Below are 27,047 nucleotides of genomic sequence, written 5' to 3'. Positions count from 1 at the left end.
TAGAAACAATACCATTAAGGTAAAGAAAAAGTTGCAAACCAAATCACTAAGAAATTCAAATACATTACTTTTGTTCCATGCTAGGAATTGCAACAAGAGGAGTAGCCTTCCTCAAGCTAACTCCAAACTGTTCCTCCATGTCCAATTTCTCCGGTGCCATCCCATCTGGTAACGTCCAATTAAATGGTTGAATAATAGAAGCCAACATTAAGTTCACCATCCTTATAGCTAGTGGCAATCCTGGACATATTCTTCGTCCCGCGCCAAATGGTATATACTCAAAGTCCCTACCTTTATAATCCACACTAGATTCAATAAATCTTTCAGGCAGAAACTCTAGTGGCCTTACCCATGACTTCGGGTCTCTTCCAATTGCCCAAGCATTCACCAAAACTTGAGTGCCCTTAGGCACGGTGTAGCCTAACACTTCTATGTCATTTTGGGCTTTGTGTGGTAAGAGTAATGAAACTGCTGGATGAAGTCTCATCGCTTCTTTTACTACTGCTTGAAGGTATGGGAGTTTGTTGATGTCTGATTCTTTCACTGGCCTCTCTGTCCCTATTTGTTGGATAATTTCTTGTCGTACTTTGTTGAGTTCTTCAGGTTTTCGGAGGAGTTCAGCCATTGCCCATTCTGTTGTTATGGCCGATGTATCACTTCCGGCAATGAACAAATCCTGTCATGTCACACACATACAACAACAAATTAACTCCATATATATTGCGCCCCTCTGTTCAATTCATGTGACAATATGTTCTTATATGTCTGTTCTACGAAAGTAATTGATACATTTCAGTATTGGAAAATAATCAACTTTTATATTTTTCAATCTATTCTTAATGAGAAGCATTTAATGCCAAAAGTATTTACATGCCTAAAGTCGTCAACAACAACACAGAGTATAGTCCTTCAAGTAGGAATTGGAGATGATAAAGTATACATAGATCTTACTAGATGTTTCCGATAGATCATAATAAGAGAATTGATATACAAAGACAAGTAGTACAAGAAAACTATAAATGAGAAATATGAAAATAGTAATATATAGTAATAAAATACCAAAAACAATACTAATACTACTAACGGGAGAGATAAGACGAGAAACTATATACTCTCAAAAGATAATAAACTTCTCTTGATTTCACAAATTAGACAAGTAAATTAAAATAATTATTTTCAGTAATGGAAACAAATAAAATGAAAGAAAGGTTATTAATAACCTTCTACTTAAACTCTCAGCCCCGATATAATCATGTATCCGTTATCTAAGGCTTCCATAAATTTAAATTGTCTTATAACACATAATTTCTACTCCCTCCGTCCCATTTTACTTGTCCCAAATTGAAATGACTCAACAATTAAGAAAAATAATAAATAACATGGCTAGTTTACCAAAGTACCCATATTAAATGATGTTTACATTTTAATTTAAAGAAAATGTAATTAATGCAAAGGGTAAAACATGGAAAGAAAAATTTGTCCTATCTTGATAAGTAAAATGAGACAAGTAAAATAGGACATCAACTTAACCAATTTGGGACGGGTAAAATAGAACGGAGGGAGTAATAAATATATTTAATGTCATTGTTCTAGAATTTTGAGACGATTTGAATTATTACTCTATAATAGAAGAGTGAATGGAGGAGCTTAGGATCATGCTGCCTGTTTCAACTATTTTGATAGTAATTTTCTTATATCATTTCTAATTAATTATTACAAATCATCTAAGTATTAAAAAATTAATAGTATTTAATATAAAGAAGTAAAATAGATATTTTTGACATGTCTGCTTCATCCGCTTCAATCGTAATTTTACTATATCAACCCTAATTAATTATTATAAGTCATCTAAGTATTAAAAAAATTAATAATATTTAATAAAAAAAGTAAAATAGACATAAAATGATAATTAACGGTTGATGTTTTAAATTAACTTGACGTCTTTTATGAGACCTTCATAAATTTTTTCCACAAATATTTTTTATAATGATTTTGTCATATCACTTCTAATTAGTTATTATAAGTCATTTAAGACATGTTTGTTTTGCTGTTTCAATCATGATTTTACTCTATCACCCCTAATTAATTATTATAGTCATCTAAGCATTAAAAAATTAATAATATTTCATAAAAAAAATAATAGACACAAAATAATATGTCAATATATAAAATTTGATTCACTATCAAAATTATATTAGTGTCACATAAATTGAAATGGGGCAAAGAAAAATAAAAGTAACGTATATTATTTGAAAATGAGATAAAAAAGTGTGTGTATATATATATAAAGAAAAAATTTGATTAATGTCAAAAAATTTGATTGACTATCAAAATTTTATTTGTGCTTCATAAACTGCACGGAGAAAGTATTCATATCTTATTGAAAAGTTATTTAAAAAAATTATAAATCACACAATTAACAACTTAAAAATTTAAAAGATGTAAAATATTTGACTGATTCTTGAAATTATATTAGTGTCACTTAAATTGACATAGAAGAAAAAATACTATAAATCACAATAATTTAAAATTTTAATTATTTTAATAATTAATTATTTAAATTCTATTTATGTTATATAAATTGAGATAAAAAATAATATATGTTGGCACAGACCCGGCGATATTTAGTATTTACATAATCTAAAACGTGGGGTGTGCTATTACATAAGTACTATACTATAGTTTAATCTGTGATTCTTTTTTCCCTTTATCCCTTGAAAGAAATAAACTTACAGTAATTATCTGCTGCATTGCCGAAATGCCACTAATTAGATAATGAAATTAATTAATAATTGTACTTGAACAAGTCAACAAGTGACGGCAATAATAAAATACCCGAAATGCCACTAATTAGATAATGAAATTAATTAATAATTGTACTTGAACAAGTCAACAAGTGACGTCATTTTCTCCTGTTTTTTCAAATGTGGTAGCGTAATGTTGTTATAAACAATGAAATAATATCATATAATATAAATTTCAAAAAGAATTTATCATTATAGTGAAAGATTGTTATGTTAAATCATTGTTATATGAAGATGTGACGATATAGGAAAACTCAAAATCCAAACTTAAGGGGGAAAAGTACTTACCACCATGAGAGGTTTGAAATCTGAACCAAATCCAGAACCATCATCTTCACAATGATCAAGAAGTACATCCAAGAAATCCCCTTTCTTCTTCATCCCTTCAGCTTTAGCTTGTATTCTCATTTCAATTTGTTCTTCAAATATCTCATGCAATCTTAAATAAGCTGGCCTTATACGACGTCTCACTCCTTGCAAATCTAGCCACTTTAGCACTGGAAAATAATCAGACAAATTTGGTACCCCAGCAGTCTCCATAATGGTCCACACTAATTCCTTAAACTCATGAGCCGTTTTGAACTCCGGATCGACCATATCGATCGAGAAAATCGTGTTGGATATTAAATTCAACGTGGTCGCAAACGCGACACGTCCAATATCAACAGGGGAGCCAGTGTCGCACTGGCTCCTTATATGGTTCACTAGTTGTTCCATCTTTTGGTGACGAAGTTCTTGAAGCAAATCGAGACGTTGATTATTAAACATTTGTGTACTAAGGAACCTTCTCTTTTTTTTCCATGTATGATCACCGTTGACCCATGCTAACGTATGTTCAGGGTTAGGTTGTGCGGCGACTGCGCCGGGGATTATACGTGCTGAGAAAGTTTCATCGTGTTTGTGGAGGATTTCTTTGGCTACATCGGCTGAGGACACAATTATGGTGGTGAGTGAGCCAAATTTTAGAGTCATGAGAGGGCCATGTGTTTTGGCTAGCTGTGCTAATGATTGGTTTGGCTTTGAACCTAGTTCGAATAATGAACCAACTATTGGGAGGCCAGTAGGACCTGGTGGTAGCTTTTTGGACTTAGATTGGACATATGGCTTGATGATGAACCAAAAAAATGAGATGAAGAGGATAACAAGGATGGGGAGTTCCATGTTTGCTAAGTTACGTACGTGGGCCTTTGGGGACATTTGGAAAGGATGCTCCACTCCGTAATTATATAGAATACAGATTTACAGTTTAACGGTTGAACATAAATACAGCCAGGCGCGGACCTATGTTCTATTTTGGGGTGCTTCGGCAATCACTAAATTCGACGCGAAATAGGTATAATTACATAAAAAAATATATAAAAATAGGTATAAAATATATTAAAGCACCCACTATAACAAAAAGTTAGTTGCGTGCATTAACATTTAGATCGATCTTAAGGTGCTTCATTGGAAGGAGGTCATGGGTTCTCAAACCTCATTGAGGTGATTTTCTTTTTAAAATATTTTAAGCACCCATTATCCTTAAATCATGGGTCCGCCACTGTATACAGCCATACCAAAAACAAATAATACCATAAATATTGAGTGTAGATTATGAAAATTTATATTTAGATATTGTATTTGTTTGTTCATTAAATATAAATTTATTCTTATATTTAATTGATCATGAAATTTAATTAGATTTTTCAACAGTTTCAAGTTTCCAATCAATTTTTGTGTTTTTGCGACTTTTACTCAAGAAACTTTGGTTGTTTTTTTTCAAGTGACATGTTCAAACACAATTTTAAATTCCAAAAATGTTACCACTCAAAAACTAAAACTTTGAAGTTTCAATTTAATTAAGCTCCAAAATCTCAGTCAGAAGACTCCATCAAATAGAAAATTGCCACATAGGAGAATGCGACAATATGATATACTATCATTAGGAAGAGTTTAAGTTACATATTTGTTTATCCAAATTTAGATGGCATATATCTTTGAGAGTCGAGTAAATTCTTTCTACTATGATTTTTTCAATTGTCTTTTATGTATATTTCATTTATTAATTATTGTGATAATAATATTTGTTATATAATTTTTAAAAATTCAAATATTATTTTTATAAAAACATAAAAAAGATTTATGTCCGACTTCATGATCAAAATCAGAAAAGCTGGACTTTCAAAACTTCAATCCATGTCATATAAATTGAGGGAAAAAATATACCTTTAGAATATAAATAACTTTATATCATTTAGTCACTTTTATATTTTATAGCAAGTAATATGTTCTATTTTTCAACTAACAAAATATCACAAAAAAGGCTTATAAGCTATATAAATATAACCTGGTGGATAACAGAATAATGTGAACAATAATGTAGAACCAACATGAAATGTGGTGTAGTGATGAGACTGTTCCACCCTCAATTAGAGGTCTTGAATTTGAGTTCTGGATATGGAGAAAATTTTGTTGGGAGCGCTACCTCCAGAATGGGTTGTGCAAGGCACGATCCAAATTAATCGAGGCTCAATCCAATGCAGACACCCAACACTGGGTGGGAAACAAAAAAAATAATGTACTCCGATGTATATATTGTGGAATTAACTCTACAGTTATTAATTTAATTAGTATAATGCAAAGATGAATAACTTCTACGTTACAAAGGAGATGTGAATACATCTAAACATCCGTTCTAATAGAATTAAGTAACATGTGAAGTAATGGTTCTTTAATACCATTAAATATAACTCTTGCAACTCCACTTTCAAATACTATATAAAGGGTGTCTTTGGAGAAGATAAAAATACACCACATAAAGAAAGAAACAATCTTCCTCCTTTCCTCTAGCTCTTGAATTGTTTTGGGCAACCTCCAAACTTCCAGTCATGAGTGCACGTGTTTGAAAGTAGCTGTGGAACCTTAGGGAGTGATTGGCTAGAAGGATTTGCATCGGAGTCGGACCGAAATCGTTTTCATGGCAGTGGCTTGCCATGACACAGTGTTTGGGCCAACTCTTTTACAATTATTAGTTCAGTTCCAATATCAATATTGTAGTACTTTTACCAATAATTTAAAAGCGATTTCGTTACATACAATATTGATAAATGACCCTTTCTTTGAACAAAACTTTTCCTGATTTGTCAAAACTTGAGCCATTGGACGAAAATAATTTTAAACGTTGGTCACAAAAACTTCTGATTTTCTTTGAACAATTAGAAGTTGATTATATTTTGTTTAATGAATCTCCTATTGATAATTATAACAATGTTGTGATTGATGATGTTGCTAAAAGAAATTTGAAAAAGATAAAAAAACAGTTAGAAGACATTTGTTGAATCATATGACTAATCATTTGTTTGATTTATTTCTTACTCACAAATTTGCTAAGAAAATATGGGACAGTTTAGAAAAGAAATATGGTGCCGATGATGCAGAAAAGAAAAAATATGTTGTCGGACAATAGATTAAATTTCAAATGGTTGATGATAAATCAATCATGAAACAAGTCCACAAATATGAAAATTTAACTGTTGATGTTCTCAATGAGGGTATGAAGATGTGTGAGATTCTTCAGGCGAATGTTCTGCTTGAAAAATTTTTAGCATCCTGGAGTGATTATAGAATCAACTGAAACATAAGAAAAAGAATTTTAACTCTCCAAGAACTTATCAGTTACATGAGAACAGAGGAGGCAAGCCGTCTTAAAGATAAGATGGAAGCTCTTTCTCTTAATTCTTCTAAAGCTAACCTTGTAGAATCTTCTGGTACTATTGCAAAAGACAGGTACGAAGGCAAACAAAAGAATGTTCAGAATAAAGAACAAGTGAAAAAGAAAAATAATTTCAACAAGCCAGAGAGTCAAATTAAAAAAATCAAAGGGGCCTTATTTTGTCTGTAAAAAACTTGACCACAGAGCTGTCCAGTGTTATTTAAGAAAAGGCCAAAAGCCAAAAGAGGGAGGACAAGGTGATGCCCAAGCCCATCTTATAAAGGGTGATGAAGTAATTGCTGCAGTAATAGTCGAGGAAAATCTGGTAGCTAACAAGACTGATTGAGTGTTGGACACAGACACTTCAAGACATTTCTGCGCTAACAAAAAAATATTCCATGATTGAGGAATCCACCTATGGCTAGTGCGTCTACATGGGTAACTCCACTACTGCTGGAGTTATGGGTAAAGAAAAATTTTCACTTAAATTAAATTTTGGAAAAATATTATCCTTGAACAATGTTTTGTATGTTCCCTCACTCCGTAGAAACTTAATTTTTGGAGCACTTCTCAACAAAGTAGGCCTTAAACTTATTTTTGAAGCTGATAAAATAATTATTTCGTGTGGAAAAAATTTTGTTGGGAAGGAATACCTTAGTGGGGGCTTATTTATGCTGAACATTGATCAAGAGATTATCAATAATACAAATATTCCTAATTCTGCTTATATTGTTGAGTCTATTAATTTATGGCATGGTAGGCTAGGTCATGTTAATATTGCTTCTATTAAAATACTTTAAAAAATGGGATTAATTCCTACAATAAATATTGATGATATTTCTAAATATCCTGTGTGTAGAAGCAAAGCATGCTAAGAAACCTTTTAAATATGTTACTAATAGAAAGACCAAGTTGTTTGAACTAGTACATTCAGACTTAGCAGATTTTAAGAACACTATTAGTAAAGGTGGAAAGAAGTATTACATTACTTTTGTTGATGATTTTTCTAGGTACACTAAGGTATACCTCTTTAAGTCTAAAGATGAGGCTGAAAACATGTTTTTAAAATTCAAAATAGAAGTAGAAAGTCAATTAGAAAGGAATATCAAGAGATTTAGATCTGATATGGGCGGTGAATATAGTACTAAAGCTCTAGAATATTTTTGTGAGAAAAATGGTATTATCCATGAGTTTAGTGCTCCTTATACTCCCAACAAAATGGTGTAGCCGAACTGAAGATAAAACACTTAAGGAAATGATGAATTCTATGCTTTTAAGCTCGGGTCTACCTGACTATATGTGGGGGGAAAACTGTCTTATCTGCATGTTATATTCTTAATAGAGTCCCTCATAAAAAGTTAGACAAGACCTCATATGAGTTATGAAAAGGATATGCCCCTAACTTGAAATTTCTGAAAGTTTGGAGGTGTTTGGCTAAAATTGATCTACCTGATTTTAAACGAGTAAATGTAGGTTCTAAGACCTTTGATATTGTCTTTATTGATTATTTTCAAAATAGTGCTGCATATAGATTTATGTCATTAAATGATTATTCTATTTATGAATCTAGAGATGCAGAATTTTTTAAGCATATTTTTCCTTTGAAAAATGATGTGCCTAGCGATGTGCAAAATAATACTTCTATATCTATGTATGTTAACTCTCATGTTATGCCTGTATCTGATGTTATTGCTAATGAACATGAAAATGAACTGAGAAGGAGTAAAAGACGTAAAACTGAGACTAGAGTTGGTCCTGATTTTATCACCACCTTCTTAACTGAGGATTTTGTTATCGATACTTTAAATGATGAATTAGTGTCTATCTACTTAATAAAAGAATATTCTAAGACATATGATGAAACAATGAGTTCAATAAATGCGATATTTTGAAAAGAGGCTATTAAAAGTGAATTAGACTCTATAGTTTCTAATCACACATGAGACTTGTATGATTTTGCTAAAGGTTGTAAACCCATAAGTAGCAAGTGGATATTCAAGAAGAAATTGAGGACCGATGGTACAATTGATAAATATAAGGTTAGACTTATGATTAGGGGCTTTAACCAAAAGAAAGGTGTTGATTATTTTGATACTTATTTTCCTGTGACTAAAATAGCGACCGTTAGAACTCTTATTGCTCTAGCTTCTATTCATAATTTAGTGGTACACCAAATGGATGTCAAAATTGTATTTTTAAATGGTGATTTAGAGGAAGAGATCTATATGACTCAACCTGAGGGTTTTGTGGCCTCAGGACAAGAGGATAAAGTATGCAAATTGAGAAAGTCCTTATGTAGATTTAAGCAAGCACCTAAGCAGTGGTATGAAAAATTTGATTTCACATTAATAGATAATGATTTTGTTGTTAATTCATCTAATAGCTATGTTTATTCTAAAATGATAGGATTAGACTGTGTGATTATATGTTTATATGTGGATGTCATGTTAATCTTTCGCCCTAATGTGAATTTTGTAAATGAGACTAAGAAATTTTTATTTTCTAAATTTTAAATGAAAGATCTTGGAGAAGCTGATGTTATTTTAGGAATAAAAATTAAAAGAAATGTTAATGGTTTCTCTTTGTGCCAGTCTCATTATATTGAAAAACTATTAAACAGGTTTAATTGTTTTGATTTAGTTTCAGTGAGAACTCCTTATGATCCTAGCATACACTTGAAAAAGAATAAAGATTTCAGTGTTTCTCAAACTGAATATGCTAAAATAATTGGGAGTGTAATGTTTCTCATGAACTATATTTGGCTTAATATAGCTTATGCTGTTAGTAGATTGAGTAGATATACTCATAATCCCTGTAATGAACATTGGCATGATCTTCATTGCTTATTAAGGTACTTAAGAGGTACTATGGATTGGTGTTTGCATTTTAATAAATTTTCTGCTGTTTTAGAAGATTTTTGTGATGCAAACTGGGTGACTGACAATGATGAAGTTAGCTCTACCAGTGGCTATATGTTTACTTTAGGTGTAGGTCATGGAAGTCTTCAAAGCGGTCTTGTATAGCACGTTTTACCATAAAATCTGAATTCATTATTCTCGAGTTGGCGGGGCAAGAAGCTGAGTGGCGAAGAAATCTTTTGACAGACGTTCCTTTATGGGGAAGACAAATGTCGCCAGTCTCTTTACATTGTGACTCGCAGGAGACAATTGAAATTGCTAAAAATAGTGTATACAATGGTAAAAAGAGACATATTCGCACCAGACATGGTGCAGTTAAACAATTATTGAAACATGGTGTTATTTCCTTAGAATATGTACTGAAAGAAATTTGGCGGATCCTATGACCAAGGGTTTGATAAGAAAAATGATCTTTGAATCGTCGAGGGGATGGGGCTAAAGCCCATGGATTGAGGTAATATGGTGGATACCCATTTATGGTCAAACGAAGCCATATAGGCCATCAATAAACACTACATATCCTATCCCTATGGCATGAGATACTGTATTATAAGGTTGAGCTTATTTTTGCTCTTAATGATCCATATCCTTAAGGTGGTCTATGAGATAGACTTGATGGATCACCTACGTGAGTATAAAAGGTTGGTCACCTTTTTATGAAAGACTTGGGTTAACTTTCTAGAGCACTCATGAGACCCAAGGTTAGTGTGCATGACCATAAACGCACTTTGTAGTATCACGGAGGTTGCTTACAATCAAGGATATGGTATGTGTTGTGGGGGTCTCAACTTATGTCCATCTAGTTCAAGAGTATACTTCACTTTTTGGATATTTGTTGTTGCCTCATATCACTACGTGTCAATTCAAATCAAAAGATATTGACACTTAAGTACGTGTTCCTTCCTTTTGCCCAGAATTTATTCTTATTCTTTATCTTTGCATTAGTGGGGGGCTGTGGAATTAATTCTACAGTTATTAATTTAATTAGTGTAATGCAAAGATGAATAACTTCTATGTTACAAAGGAGATGTGAATACATCTAAACATCCATTCTAATAGAATTAAGTAACATGTGAAGTAATGGTTCTTTAATACAATTAAATATAACTCTTGCAACTCCACTTTCAAATACTATATAAAGGGTGTCTTTATAGAAGATAAAAATACACCACATAAAGAAAGAAACAATCTTCCTCCTTTCCTCTTTCTCTTGAATTGTTTTGGGCAATCTCCAAACTTCCAACCACGAATGCACGTGTTTGGAAATAGCCGTGGAACCTTGGGGAGCGACCGGCTAGAAGGATTTGCACCGGAGTCGGGCCGAAATTGCTTTCAAGGTAGTGACTTGCCACGATACAGTGTTTGTGGCAACTCTTTTACTATTTTTAATTCAGTTCCAATATCAATATTGTAGTACTTTTACCAACATATATTAGAAATATTCCTCGGACCATTTATGAAACATGCGAGCAGGAGTGCGCACGACTGCTAGCTAACTTAGCTGTAGTGACCAAATACTACTCCTTGTTGAGCTCCAACTTGCACGTTGTAATATTGTTGACTTGGTGTTAGAAAACAATTCTTTGAAGTTGGATCATGGAGGTTTCTCCTACCAACCATTTGCATAATTATAAAATTATAATCCTATCTGTACGTAAATCCCACCAAATATATTTGAGAGTATACATGAATAACATAGTAATTTACTTTCCACCATTCTAATTTATATGAAGCAGTTTGATTAGATACTAAGTTTGAAAAGCAGAGAGAGAATTTTAAACATGTAATTTTACACATATCTTAATATTTATGTGATAGCAAAATCTTTTCAATATAAGAGAAAAATAAAAAAAAAAATGATAACTCTATGTACTAAAGTTTCCATTACGCTATTTTAATTTTGAGGTTTGAATTCACCATCTCCTAATCACATAATAATAACTTTATCAGTTATTTCAAGACTCTTATTCAATATAAGAGGAAAATAAAAATTATAAATTATAATTATTTTTAAATATAAAAATGAACCATTCCTTTTAGAATAAAATACCTATAAAAAGCTAGGGGGAGACATATTTGAATATGAGGAGGAAGTAAAAAGGGTGTGAATAATACACGAGTGAAGTGATGAAAAGTTTCGAGAACAAGTCTAGGGTGACAATTTTGCATAGTTGACATGTTTGACGACGTGGTTCCCTTAACGCATGGCCCCATTTTATATTGTTAGTTTGTTTCTATCTCGGTGGCTAAAATTTAAAAATAAATTTATGCGATAAGACGGAAATTTGGTCCCTTCATTATTTGTTTTTGTCGGATGGTCCCTTCATTAATGATTCATTTGATTCTTAGTTGGCATGATATATAAATAAAAATTTAAATTTGGTATCAATTGTCAAATAAGTACTTATTTTAACTTTGAATTTACACATTTAGATACCTTAATCCTAATTTATTTTTATTATGTCAATTAAACACTTCAATCTACAAAATGATTATCTAAATATGTCTGAAATGTATGCGCATTGTCCACACGACACAACTGAGGATAGTTAGAGTGTTTAATTATCAGTTAAAATCAAGTTGAGATGTCTAAATGTGCATTCTAAAAGTTAGAATGCTTACTTGTAAGTAAAGATAAATTTTAAATATTTATTTATTTGTTATTTCCATTTAGCTCATTTATGCAAGATTCAATTAATTACTTTCTCTTTCCATATATACCACTATTAGAATTTAAAAGGTATCAATCGTTCCAACCCTTTCAACTCCAAGAAAGCGTATTGTAACTAATTATTCAACTAATGGAAATTTATAACATGGGAATTTAGTCAAATGTCTATTTTGGTTAGTGCTGTTAAATAGATTTCTTTAATGGTGCGGTAAACTTCAATCAACAGATAAAAAGAATCGGAGAGAATAATTATAATGTGTATATTGATCCTTTTATGGAAAGGTTATGTTATAATGTAGACTATTTTTGAAAAGAATATTATGTGTAAACATTGAGTAACCACGTTTAAAAACTTTCATTTTGTAACAGAGGCCGATGATATGTCCTCCTTCGTGTAACTATGGTTTTTAGAATATAGAGGTTATAGTCACACACCTAACTCCTACATGATGGAACCTTATAAATAAATAAAAAATAATTTTAATTTTAAAAAAGGCAAAATGCATAACTATCCCCCTATCATATCATCATATTTTCAATTACACATTTTTTCTTTAAGAAAGTCCTATCCCTACACTTTTGGCAAAATGCATAACGACCCCCCATCATATCATCATTTTTTTAATTACACACCTTTTCTTTAAGAAGGTCCTATTATCCCCTAATTTTTTTTTCATAATTATTTTTATTTTTTATGTTGAGTTGGATAAAAGCGTGAAAACGCAACCTCTTAGCGCATAAGATCCAAAAAGAAAGCTTTTAATTAGTCTGTGCTACTTGAAAACCTTTCAAACAATTCTTGGTCATTTTCAAAGAGCTCTGAAACTTTTTGGGTGTATTTTTTCAGACTACTCTTACTAAGAGTAAAAATTTACTACCATCACTGTACACCCTGTATGGATAATATTAATTGAATTATCCCGCAACATATTTTTTCAAAATAGAACATCAACTACTTAAATTTAGAACTAATAATCTTAAGGTGTAAAAAAGATAACCTGATGTACTAAAATTTTCGCTATGCATGAAATTCGAAAAAGGGCTAAACCACAAGCTGTACTTTCAAAAATATAATAATACTCCTGACAACTTTAAGATGTTCAATTTCTTATTAAAAACAACTCTAAGATGTGCAATTGAATTACAGCAACAACAACAACAAGCTAACGTTAGTTTTTGTTTCATTTTGTTGTCAGTAAGAAATACACCAATCATAAGTCAAGAAAAAATAAGTATTTTTCAGTATCTTCAAACAAGTCTTGGTTATAGTGTTGGAGTGAAATCAAAGACATTCGAGTCATTAAACTTTAAAGCAACATATTCATTTCCACTATATTATTGTTGATTATTAGGAGAAATTATCCTCGAATGATTAAGACTGGTTGGCTTATTTAGCAAATATGACTTCCATCGACAAAGAGAGTGAATAAATAGAAAAATTTGGAAAATATATACTGTTTCTTTTTCTTTAATTTTTAAAGACTAGATAATAATAAAATAAAGAAAAAAGAGTGGGGTCATTTTTTTGATAAGTGTATATGATCCATTTATTATAACTACGTTTTTTATCCAGCTCAACATAAAAGATAAAAATAATTATGAAAAAGAAATTAGGAGGATAATAGGACCTTCTTAAAGGAAAGATGTGTAATTGAAAATTCGACGATAGGATAATAGGATAGTTGTGCATTTTGTCAAAAATTTAACAAAGTAATAGAACCTTCTTAAATGAAAAATGTATAATTAAAAATAGAATGATAGGATAAGGGGATACTTATGTATTTTGCCTTTAAAAAACGAACATAACACATGAATATAGTTACACGTTTATGGTTAGTAACTCATTAAATTTGAATAAATTCACCAGTTGAGCCGTTGAGGGACCATAGGCATGTTTTATTCTTATAAGAGATTGCTTAGTTGGAAATAAGTTATTCTGAAATCAGTTATCTCACGATTGTTATTTCATTCCTAATGTAAAAAAGAAATAACGCTACAGTTCTTGGATAAGCTATTCCTTGATTTTATCTCAACTTAACATGAAATAAACATATCCTAAATTAATTTTGAAATTAACTATTTCTTATTTCTCACATCAAACGAGTCCTTAAAACACCAAAATGTATATCAGAGAGGTAGAATATTAGTACTTTCTCCGTCTCATTTTATGTTTCATCATTTTTTTTGTCCGTTCCAAAAAAAAATGTCACCTTTCCATATTTGGTAACTGTTTAAAGACGCAATTCCACTTTTATCCTTATTGATCTCATTTATAAGACCCCACTTAATTAAGAATAGTTATATTATATTTTTTTAATAAAGAATAACTTAGTAAAAATCATTAAGTCTTTTCTTATTTTTTAAACTCCGTATCCTATCAAACTATGACACAACGAAGAGAGTAACATTTTTATCAATAAACAAGAGTGAATTGCTTAAATGACAGACACCCTCCACTTTATTAATAGTTGTGAGTAGGTAGGCTTACTATTATATATATTACTAGTTTAACTGCATGTGCCTCGCACGTGTAATATTTGATTATTTAAAATTAAATAATTTTATCTATTACAGAGATTTTTAGTGAAGTGTAAAAATTTTAATTCACTTTTCGAAGATCTTTCACATTTTAATATAATAATGTGAATATAAACATATATTTTAGTGAAAGAACATATGTATTTTAGTATTTTACTGCCAGAAGTTTCAAGTGATTGATCGATCATCACTTTTGCATTTGTCATGCAGTACCTCTTCCCTTGCCGCTAGAGGCTAAGAGAGACGCATCAATTTGAATCATATTTGTGGCATGATTATTTTTTTGCTTTTATATTTAAAATCTTTTCTTATTTTTAAAGTCAAATCTTTACAAAATCATTGATTACATTTTTATTACGTACTTAATGATACTTCTTAAATTTTTCGTATTCTAATATTTTTATATTTATTTCTAGATTTTTCAAATCTTCTTAAAAATTAAATTTAGTTGATTTAGAATTCTTAAACTAATGAAAAAAGTTTTAGTTGTCATTAATTCTGATGAATTCTAATAAGAAAAGATTTTACCAAAAAATATATTTAATTATTTTTCAATAATTAAATATTAAAAAAAATTATTAATTCAAATGACTTCTAATATGGAAAGGTTTTACTATAAAAATATTTAATTAATTTTCAATACTTAAATATTAGGAAAAATCATTAATCCTGATGACTTCTAATAAGAAAATATTTTACCATCAATATATTTAATTAATTTTCAACACGTAAATATTAGAAAAAATAGTGAAAAGATGGTTTTCTCTAAAGAAAAGACTTTTAATGAAGGAAAAAAAATTCAAACAATATTTCTAAGACCCTTCACACTTTTAATATATACTAGCTTAATCGCACCCGTCTCGCACGTATAATATTTAATTATTTAAAATTAAATATTTTTATCTATTGCAGAGATTTTTAATGAAGTATAAAAATTTAAATCACTTTTCAAAAAATTTTCACACTTTAATATAATAATGTAAATATAAACATATATTTTAGTGTACGCACATATATATTTTACCATCAAAAGTTTCAAGTGGTTGATGATCATCACTTTTGCGTTTGTCATACAGTACCTCTTTCTCTTTTTGAAACTAAGAGAGACGCATCAATTTGAACAATATATGTGGTAAGATTATTTTACTTTTTTAATCTATAATTAAAATCTTTCCTTGTTTTTAAAGTCAAGTCTTTACAAAATCATTGATTGTGTTTTATTATTTACTAAAACTATTAAAAAATTGGTACTTCTTCAATTTTTCTTATTCTAACACTTTTATATTTATTTCTTGATTTTTCAAATCTTATTAAAATTAAATTTAGTTGATTTAGAATTCTTAAACTAATGGAAAAAAATTAGTTGTCTTTAATTCTGGTGACTTCTAATAAGAAAAAGTTTTACTATAAATATATTGTCACGCCCGACTTCTGAGTCATGATGGCACCTACCACATCCCACCGGTAGGTAAGCCAATACCGTAACCCAGAGCTATTGCAATGGGTTACCTTGGTAAGAACGTCTAACTTGGACCCTATATGTGAACACAATATATAACAACAACATTTCACAACTAAGGACAACTGATATTCAAACACAAACCCCACGACCTGATAGTATTAATACAAGAGCTTCTAATCTTGACAAGGGGAATTTACAATCTCAGAATCTAAAATGTCTTAAATAATCTCATACATTTGTCTCAAAAGCAAAAGAAAAATAGGGATACAGGGTAAAAAAGGCAACTCGATCTCCAAAAGCTCACCCTGTCTCCAAATAGTCAACTCGCACGAACTAGCTCAACGACGACAACTAGAACCTAGGTTTGCACCAAAAAGGTATAGAAGTGTAGTATGAGTACCAAAACATAGGTACTCAGTAGGCATCATCAGCCGACTGAGCTCAAATATAATGTAAAAATGATATAAAGTAATATAATGATCTTAAAGTCAAGGGATAGTATCGAACCTGAATCTGCTTTGATACCACTGTAAGAACATCTATACTACTAAAGCAATAACATGACATACTATCTCAATATACCCCATAATCTCCATAACACCTGAGTATCATTTCGAAAACGTAAATCCATATACACAATCGCAAAGCATTTACTTGCCATAATCATCATCAACCATCTTTAGAGCATAACCACAAGAACTTACCACGACGTCTTATACCACCGAAAAGTGCATGAAAGAGAGCACAACAAAGAACTCATCATGGCATTCCATACCACCGGAAAGAACACAAAAGAATATCAAACAAGAACTCATCACAACGTCTCATATCCCCGGAGAGTACATCAAAGAATACAACTAATAATACAATAAAGTACAACTACTCCATCAATTTATCGAAAATCGTGGGTAGAACAACCCGCCATGGCTCATTACCGAAATCCACTTTCAAATACCCATACTGTAATTCAACATAAAGAAAGCAACATTGTCATAGCATAAGCATGTAATCATTAATTATATAATTCATTGATAAATATCATGAAGTCCATACTAATTAACCTTATTTTCCCAAAAGTCAAAAGCTTACAAGTCTTAAAATCACTAGTCATCAAGTTGGGGAAAAACTACAAGCCACCCATAGTATAGGTTATTCAACTATCATAAGGCCATTCTTTAACTAGCATCATCATGACATAAGTTATCAACTAAGCCATCTCAACTTCACATGTTAGGAGATAATTTAATTAACCATCATGTAATACTAGATCCATCATCATTAAGCATGTCACAACCTTAAGGAGTAGTTTCCATATTTTAATCAAGTAAAGTCCACCAACTAGTTTACTAGGTTTCTAGGTTTCAAATAATAATCATATATTTTAGAAGTAGCTAGTTATCACGCAAGCAATCTTACTAGGCAAGATTTCATAATATAACCTCTTATTCAAGTCAAGTATTTATATTACGTTAGCCCTTGAATTCTTATGAAAGTTTACACATAACGTTAAGTCTTAACTCAATATTAGGCATAAATTTTCTCTAGTAGCTAATTTAGCATCAACAAGGGTCACACCTCTTATATAGTGATTTGGAACAATAAACAAATAACAATTTACCAAGAGAGACCTCATAATTCAAGCACATAGGCGGTTGGCCCCACATGGCCTAACCTTACAAAAAATCAATGCATATAAGTAAATTTGCCCCACACGATATCATAATGTTCTTACCTCTTTTGGATTCATCGGGCATCATCACAATATCAACATATTCCTCCAGATTCATCGAGCATCATCATAATATCACACATTCCTCCAAACTCGAACTGGGCATCATCATAATATCACGTATTCCTTCGGATTCTTTGGGCATCATTATAATATCACACATTTCTCCAGACTCGAACCGCACATCATTATAATATCACATATTCCTCCAGAATCGAACACGACATCATCATAATATCACATATTTCACCGAATTCATCGGGCATCATCATAATAACACATACTCCTATGGACTCGAACCGGGCATCATCATAATATCACATATTTCTCTGGATACACGACATACATCCACATGCATAGCCAAACCAATAAGCATACATAAAAGCTCACAATATATAAAGAAGTAGGGATGTGGGATAACACTTGCCATTTTACCTTACTAATAAGCTTCACAGGTAATATGAGCATCAACAAGAACATGAGTATTTACAAGGAATGTACAATAGTCACTCAACAATATTATTCAAGTTATGATCACAATATAATATAATAATCGAGTTCAACCATCACAACTTCTATGTACAAATAGTTTAGACAATCACCACATATCTAGGTTGCTAAGCATTTACTTAGTCCAAGCTTAAGGTGGGTCAAGTACCACTTATAAATCCCAAGAGTGCTAAGCTTACTAACACAAGTCTAGCTTCTACCCAGAATTAAGCTAGGTTATCCATACCTCACCATAAGGGCTTACCAATCCTTTCTAGGTCCATAGGAAAAGTCTCTTCAAGAATCCTTCCTAAGTCAACCCAACACCAAGGTCATCTCCTATCTAGGCATTATATAGGTCAATACACTCCTAAGGATAGAGAAGTATACCATTCATGTCTACTTAGAACAACTATAGTGTTCTCATACTAGTGATGAGACCACAATTAATCTAACCAAGGTCCTAGACTAAGGGTCAAATATTATACCTTACAAATCCATGACCTATAGCAATTAATAAATCCCAAGTTCACCATTTAATTAACTATCGTCTAAATTCCCCGCCCAATCTCGCAAGATATCAACGATTACATTACAAACAAGCTTGATCTAGACTACGGGTAAGCCTAACCTACCTTGAATCCAAGCAACTTATGAACTGATGAGTTTTTCCTTTTCTTTCTGAGAAGCTTCCTCTTTCACAAGCAATGCTATCAACAATACAATCTAAGCATTACAACAAGAATGAGAATACCCATTATAGCACCATTGTGCCATGGTTTTCAAATGGACACCAAAACCCCAATTGGGTTTCACCCTTAGAAAGGAGTTTCCAAGACCAACCCATAGCCTAATTATCTTTAAGGAGTTAAAACCCACAAGTAATTTGAGTCAATCACTCAATTTTGGGGCTATAATTGACCCATAATGATTTAGGAGTTTTGAGTCAAGAAACCATGAAATCAATATCAAATTGGAGGAATTCTTACCTTAGATTTGTAGAAAAAAATTGGATTACACAAGTTGCTAAGATTCTAATCAAACCACTAGAATCATTTTTTTGCCAATAAATATTTATGGCTACTAGGGTTTTCAAAATGCTGAAGAATGTCTCAAAAATGGGCCAAAAAGACCCTTTTATACTAGTTTAGATGGGCCCGCAAGGTCAAAACTTGTTTTTGACCTCCCAGACTCATTCGGACTCCGTTTTTTACAAACGAACTATGTAACCCCACTGATGTCGACATTTTGAATGCATTGGTGAAGTCGGATTTTATATACACGGTCATTTAGGCCACTTGTGGGTCCCACACTCATATGTTTTGATTTTTGACTTTTCGACTAATGGGTCAAAATGAGCTCGGGTGCTGAGGGATCTGAACCAAGGGTCTACCTATCCTAAAATTGATATTACATAGCTGTTAGTGCAGTTGAAATTTGTATTCAAAATTATTTTACTGAAGTTTTTGCTCAGTGGCCATTTGGAATTAACGAGGACTTCTAAATGGGAAATTGGTTCTAAAAAAACAACGAACTCCCCGATAACCGAACTATCAGTTTCAATAAGTCATAAATGACTTTGGGCAGCTATAAAAAAGCTCTAATGGTAAAAAATAAGCGAGAATATGGAAAATGACCTACAGGGTCATTACAACCTCCACTACTAAGGAACTTTTGTCCCCGAAAGTTAAAGATGAGGAAAATACCTGAAGCCTTGAACAAGTGAGGATACTAGGCTCCCATCTCTCTCTCTAACTCCTAAGTGGTCTCCTCCACTGGGCGATGCTTCCACTAAACCTTAACTATAGGAATCTCTCTAGTACATAAATGCCTCATATCACTAGCCAAAATAAGCACGGACTCCTCTACAAAGGCCTACTGCTCATCTAACTGGACTAAGTCCCATCTAAGCACATAAGACGGTTCAGGAATATACTTTCGCGGCATGGAGACATGGAATACTGGATGAAAAGCTACAAAATCTGGAGGTAAAGCTAACTCATAGGACACCTCGCCCACTGAGAACCTCAAAAGGACCAAAGCAGATATACACAACATATTAATAGAATGAAAACTACACCATATAATAAGTCAACGAGAATAATAAGGGAAAACTTTCCTATTCATATCCAAGAGTTTAACATAATAAGTCTAAGGAAGTATCAAGGTGAACTATCTTTATCCAACTACATTCAATGTTCGTAAATGCTATACCATATATCGCAGGTATATATACGAATAAGGAGCGAAAGAAAGATATATAGTAATATACAAGGCAAAGTAACGACTTTATAAAATGAACAATGAAGGAAGGAATATACGGTAGTACCATATCTTTATATAGCTATATATATATATATATAAATATTTATACATATAAACATGAGGTCATCTCAAAGCATAACCTATATCATTATATTCTCATTTAAGACCTCATTATAACACTTATCAGAATTTAAATACTATCATATGGCTAGACACAATGATCATGCATAATAATGCAATCATAAGATAGGAGAGGCCGAAAACGTACCTTAAATCCCAATACCGAATCAATGACCAGTATGTCATAATCTAGCCATAATAATGATCATAACAATGATAAGAACAATATCAATAATGACGTGAATAACCGGCTACTTCGGGCAATCAAATATCTAGCCAAGCCTATGCGTATCCCCACCGCCTCAGACTCGAAAGGTTCAATCAACACACAATAACATAAAGCATATTTTTCACCCATATCCATGCAACCGTCCCATACTAACTGATAGACATAGGTGCATACTGGTGATAGGTGATGCACATGCAGGGATGAATGCAAGGTATACAATCAATATCACAACTCATCATAACCATCATCACCATGATCATTATTATCGCAATCAGCCTCCAGCCTTGTCGGATATCAACGTATCATGATAATATTCTTTGGCCCTATCAGGTATCAATATAATCACAATAGCATTCTCCGGCCTTGCTGGGTATCAATATCATCACAATAGTATCCTACGACCTTGCCAGGTATCAATATTACCACAATAGTATCCTCCGGCCTTGTCGTGTATCAATATCATCACAATAGTATTCTCCAACCTTTCCAGGAATCAATATCATCACAATAGTATCCTCCGGCTTTGCCAGGTATCAATATCATCACAATAGTATCCTTCGGCTTTGCCAGGTATCAATATCATCATAATAAATATTATGTAATAACATATACTAATATAATCATGAACATAATTGTATCACCATAAAGTATCTATCTAGACATTACTTCCCAACTACTCATTTTAGCTATTCAACACTATTTGCAATGAAACCACTAGTTCGCTCGTCATCATGTGGCCTCTAGTTATTTGTCTAAACATTATCCTTATTCAGGGGATATCAACTAACCATTATTTATTAAATAGCCAACATCTAACATTTAGCCAAGGTTCATCACTAGACCATAATCCCCATTTATCCACCATTCATTATTATCAACTACTCATCCTATATTCGTTAATCATTACTAGACAACACATTACCACTTATCACCTAACTATCATTTATTAACTGACATCATTCATTAACTAACTATCGTTAACCAACTAATCCTTGTTTAACTATTTATTAATCAACCATTTAGCAAATATTCTACATTATTAACTAAACACCTCTTTATTACCGACATCAGTTATTATCTACCCTTATTAATACATAACCCCTTATTTGATAACTAATCGATATTATAAACTTAGTATTCAATATCACTAATCTTCACCTATGATAAACCCGACAACATCATTAGCCATGCATCAACCATCGATAGCTACCATATTTCAACTATAATACCCCGGAAAATTTTTCGTTGAAATTTTGTGCATAAACGTGTTGGGTTCTATCTTTTAGAATGAATTATAAATTTTCCATGCGGAGTGACTTAGATTATGACCCACCATTGCATAGAGTATCAAATAAGATTTTCAAAGATATGTGGATCATCCAAAATGGACATCCAAGCGACGAGTTATGAACATTCCGATCGAATCATGAATAGTAGTGAACAGTAAAACGTGTAGGAAAAAGTACTGAGGCCTGACGTATTTTTTCTCTAAATTTAAATGATCATAACTCCTTGTACATAATGATATGGGTGATCTACTATATATCAACGGAAAGCTCTACGAGTCCTCTTTCCAATGAAATTAGTTTCATCCAATTTTTCTATCGGAGCAAAAAGTTATGGTCGATCTACTTCAGCCTATCAAAAGTGAATTTTTGGGTCAACTTCAAATGATCATAACTCCTCGTACACAATGATATGGGTGATATACTATATATCAACGGAAAGATATGAGAGTCCTCTTTCTAATGAAATTAGTTTCATCCAATTTAGATATCGGAGTAAAATGTTATGGTTGATCTACTTCAGACTATTAAAACAGTCCACCAAAGGATAAATTCGAGAATTATTTAATTTTTAGGGGCCTTTTGGTCATTTTCCCTCACCCAAAATCCGTCTAAACCCTATATTAAAGCCTATTAGAAGCATTATATGTTATATTTCATAAAATTCCCTCAAAGAAAACCCTAAGCTCTTACATCCAATTTCAAGAACCTCCAAAGTTCACCATTAATTCTGCAAATTTATTCAAGATTCAAAGTTCCTAGTTCAAGAACTCCAAGAACCATCATTCAAAGGCATGATTAACATCTCAAAAATGAGTATCGATCTAAAGTTCATCATTCAAGGTATGTGGGGTTTTTCAACAAGAGCTCTCTTTCGTTCTTGTGCCCAAAAGTAATTTTCTTCACAAAGGCATGATTTTTATTTGATTTTTACGAATTTGAAGCATGAATCCATATCTTATAATGATTATTATGAAAGCTTGATGTTTATGATTTTAAAAGATGAATTTATATGTGTGGAGATATAAAGCATGAATCTTGAATGATATTTATCATGATTTTGATATTTGGGTCGTGAATCCCCATTGGAAATTGTATTTTTTTGAGAAAGTGTGTGTTATAAGCACGTTGATGTTGAATATTTGAGATATTTTGAATGATTTGACCTTTTGGTATTAATGGAGTTATTTTGAACTTGAGTGTGAAAGAAATCCACAACGTGGTTGATTTTGATAGATGAGAAGCATGATAACTCCCGATGTATATTTATATATTACTAAAATTGTTTTATTATGGATTGTCTTTGAAATGATCTGAGCTAAGTTTGGGAGAAATCTTTAGCACCGAGTGGGAGGTATAAAGTGACCTTACTTCTCTAGAACTATGTGCCCCCGTAGTAGTGAGCCTGAGGCTGATTTATATAGTGATCACTAGTTTGTGTGGATTTGATATCGATAGTCCTACTCCGATGGCAAGGATAGGACGACTCTCCCCAACGTGGGTTATACATTGGACTCCATGTAGCTCACATAGTTTATGTCGATTATAGGATCTCCCAGTGTGTGTGTGTTTTCTTGTGTCTATGGTGCATGGTGAAGTGATTTGAAAGTGGAATTGTGAAAGTTATTCTTTCGAAAGATTTAAATGATATTTACATTATGAGAATTGATATTCTTGATGAACTGAAAGTGATTGAAAAATTATATGATGACTCACATGTGTCATTGTACTTATTTCATCCTCTCATGATTGTGATGATTTTCTTTGGGCTATGTGAGTCTTTCATACGTCCTGCATATTTCTTATAAATATTTATGATGATGATATTTATACAACTGCATACACCTCCATATACTCAGTCCCTTTCCATGGTATTGACCCACATCTTTGGATGTGGGCTGCATTTTCTCGGAATGTAGGTTCAGGCGCTCAATTCTAGGTTTGATAGTGATTCTTCGGGCACACTGTTCTATATCCTCTATTGTGGTGAGTCCTCATGTTCTGAGTACATGATGTCTGATGTTAGTTTCATGGAATCATTTACATTTGATAATTGAGTATGAGTCAGTTGGGGCATGTCTTAATGGATCGCTGGTTTTATTGATTTTCTTAGAGGCTTATTAGACTAGTATAGATATTGGGAGTTGACTAATAAGTCGTCTTTTGTTATCTTTCTGAAATTCTTTTATTCTTGGATGATGATTACTCTATTGATATTTGAGGGTTATTTATGGAAACCCCATTGATTTGTGTTAAACTGAATGAAAATGGCTCAAAGGGTTAGTTTGGGGCTACTCATAGGCTCAAGTACCGTATGACACTTCGGGACCCATTTTTTGGGCGTTACAAACTTGGTATCAGAGCCTAAGGTTTTAAGGTGTCCTAGGGAGTCTGATAAGCCCCGTTAAGTAGAGTCTTGATCATCGGTGTGTAGTGCGCCACATCTATGAGTAAGATGCTACAAGACGTTTTAGGAAAAAGTGTGATTCTTTCTTTTAGAAGTCTATCATGCTTAAAGTGTCTCTCTCTGCTATTGATTCGTGCTCTCCTCTTTTAGAAATATACCTCCACATCGAACGAGAAAAAATAATAATGGTCAGCAACCTCAACCCACTGACCCATTGAATGAAAACGTATCTCATGCTAAATTTCGGGCAGCCTTTCAGGTAATGTTCAGGCCAACCCGGCCCTGGCTCCACAGTAGTAGGGAGGTGATTCAGTTGCTGCCAGGATCCGTGAATTTATACGGATGAATCCGCCAGAATTCTATGGGTCCAAGTCTAATGAGGATCCATGATTGTTTTTTGAGGAGGTGCAGAAGATTACTCAGGTGATGCATGTATCTGAGGAACATAGTGTGGAGTTGGCTGCGTATAGGTTGAAAGACCTTGCTTATGACTGGATTTTTACTTGGAGGAAAGGTAGAGGTAAGAGAGCTATCCCTATAACTTGGCAAGAGTTCCAGGATGCATTCCTGGATAAGTTTTTCCCTTTGGAGATGAGGAAGGCAAAGGTGGAAGAGTTTATGAACCTGCGACAGGTCTCTATGACTATTAGGGAGTACTGTCTAAAGTTCAATCAGTTGGCCAAGTATGCTCCCGACTTAGTGGTTGATAATCGGGCTAGTATGAGTAAGTTTGTGACTGGAGTGTCTAGTTATGTGGTTAAGGAGTGTAGGTCTACTATGCTAAATAATGAGATGAATCTTTCTAGACTGATGAATTATGCCCAACAGATTGAGGCAGACAAGATTAAGGAGAGAGATAGAATGAGAGGGAATAAGAGAGCTAGGTCTGAGCAGCACGGACAGGGTCAGACTAGATCACAGGGAGAGAGTCGCCCTCAGTATTAGGATCATTCGTCTATGCCAGCACCGTCATCTGCTGGTGCTCCCGTGCTTAGAGATAGGCAGAAGCAAGGTAGCAGGTCATATGCATCCAGGTCCTAGTACAGTGCTGGCAGTAAGACAAATCGTCCCCTATGTCCTAAGTGTGGTAGGGCTCATTCGGGTGATTGTTGGGGTGAGAAGACGGGTTGTTTCCGTTGTGGTGACATAGGTCACAGAGTTAGAGATTGTACACAGGATGGAAAAGGGTGTCATGACTATCGCCCTCAGACCTAGACTCAGACTGTTAGTCCTCCAGTTCCAGCGACTCACCCAGATCCAGCTCAGGGCGCTTCTTCTAGCAATGCTGGTGGGCAGCGTCAGTATAGATTCTATGCTTTACCATCCCGCCAGGAATAAGAGGACTCTCCCGATGTTGTTACTGGTATGCTTCGTATATTTCAGTTTGATGTGTATGCTTTGTTGTATCCTGGATTCAGTTTCTCATATGTTACACCTTTGATTGCTGTGAATTTTGAAATGAGTCCAGAGATTATTCCTGAGCCTATCCTAGTTTCTACCCCAGTGGGTGATTCGATTATTGCCCAAAAAATGTATAAAAAGTGTCCTGTTACCGTTCTTCATAGATATTATTGGCTGATCTGATTGAGTTAGACATGGTAGATTTTGATGTGATTTCGAGTATGGACTGGCTGTATTTTTCTTATGCCTTTATTGATTGTCAGACCTGAGTGGTCAAGTTTTAGTTTCTGGGTGCATCCGTGTTTGAGTGGTCTGGGAATTCTGTGTCACCCAAGAGTCATTTTATCTCTTACCTCAAAGCTAGAAAGCTTATTTCCAAGGGGTGTATTTACCATTTGGTTAGAGTCAAAGACACTAAGTCTGAGACTCCAACTCTCCAGTCTGTTAACGTTGTCAATGAGTTTTCTGATGTCTTTCTGGATGATCTCCCAAGGTTACCTCCTGATAGAGAGATAGAGTTCGGGATTAATCTTCTTCTCGATACTCAACGCATTTCTATTCCTCCTTACCGTATGGCCCTTGCAGAACTTAAGGAGTTGAAAGAGCAACTCAAAGATCTACTAGATAAGGGTTTCATAAGGCTGCTCCTATGTTTTCTGTGAGAAAGAAAGATGGCTCTTTGCGTATGTGTATTGATTACCGCCAACTGAATAAAGTCACCATAAAAAATAAGTACCCCCTTCCGAGAATAGATGATTTGTTTGACCAATTGCAAGGTGCAAGTTATTTCTCAAAGATAGACCTTCATTTTGGCTATTATCAACTCAAAGTTAGGGAGTGTGACATCCCGAAAACCACTTTTCGAACTCGTTATGGCCATTTTGAGTTTCTTGTTATGTCTTTCGGGTTAACTAATGCCCCAGCAGCTTTCATGGACCTCATGAATCGAATGTTCAGACCATATCTGGATATGTTTGTCATAGTGTTCATCGATGATATACTGGTGTACTCCCGTAGTGAGGATGAACATTCTGATC

General features: G+C 33.0%; 1 protein-coding gene across 2 annotated transcripts in view; it reads right to left on the bottom strand.

The window, feature by feature from the left end:
* Window positions 1-20: 20 nt before the first annotated feature.
* LOC107872858 (geraniol 8-hydroxylase) overlaps window positions 21-27,047 on the bottom strand; it is a 31,197-nt gene continuing 4,170 nt past the window's right edge. Inside the window, exons 1-2 of one of the 2 annotated variants that reach the window (XM_016719502.2) lie at window positions 3,093-4,027; window positions 21-676 (exon numbers count right to left, since the gene is read on the bottom strand). In XM_016719502.2, the coding sequence (XP_016574988.2) occupies window positions 65-676; window positions 3,093-4,001 (1,521 nt within the window). In that variant the 5' untranslated portion in view covers window positions 4,002-4,027 and the 3' untranslated portion in view covers window positions 21-64. Of the gene's footprint in view, window positions 677-3,092; window positions 4,028-27,047 lie in introns of those variants that run through there. The other variant, XM_047413607.1, reaches the window with a different exon arrangement.

The sequence above is a fragment of the Capsicum annuum genome, chromosome 6, assembly GCF_002878395.1.
Source record: "Capsicum annuum cultivar UCD-10X-F1 chromosome 6, UCD10Xv1.1, whole genome shotgun sequence".
NCBI classification, from domain to species: Eukaryota; Viridiplantae; Streptophyta; class Magnoliopsida; order Solanales; family Solanaceae; genus Capsicum; species Capsicum annuum.
This window is presented reverse-complemented; position numbering and strand designations above follow the sequence as displayed.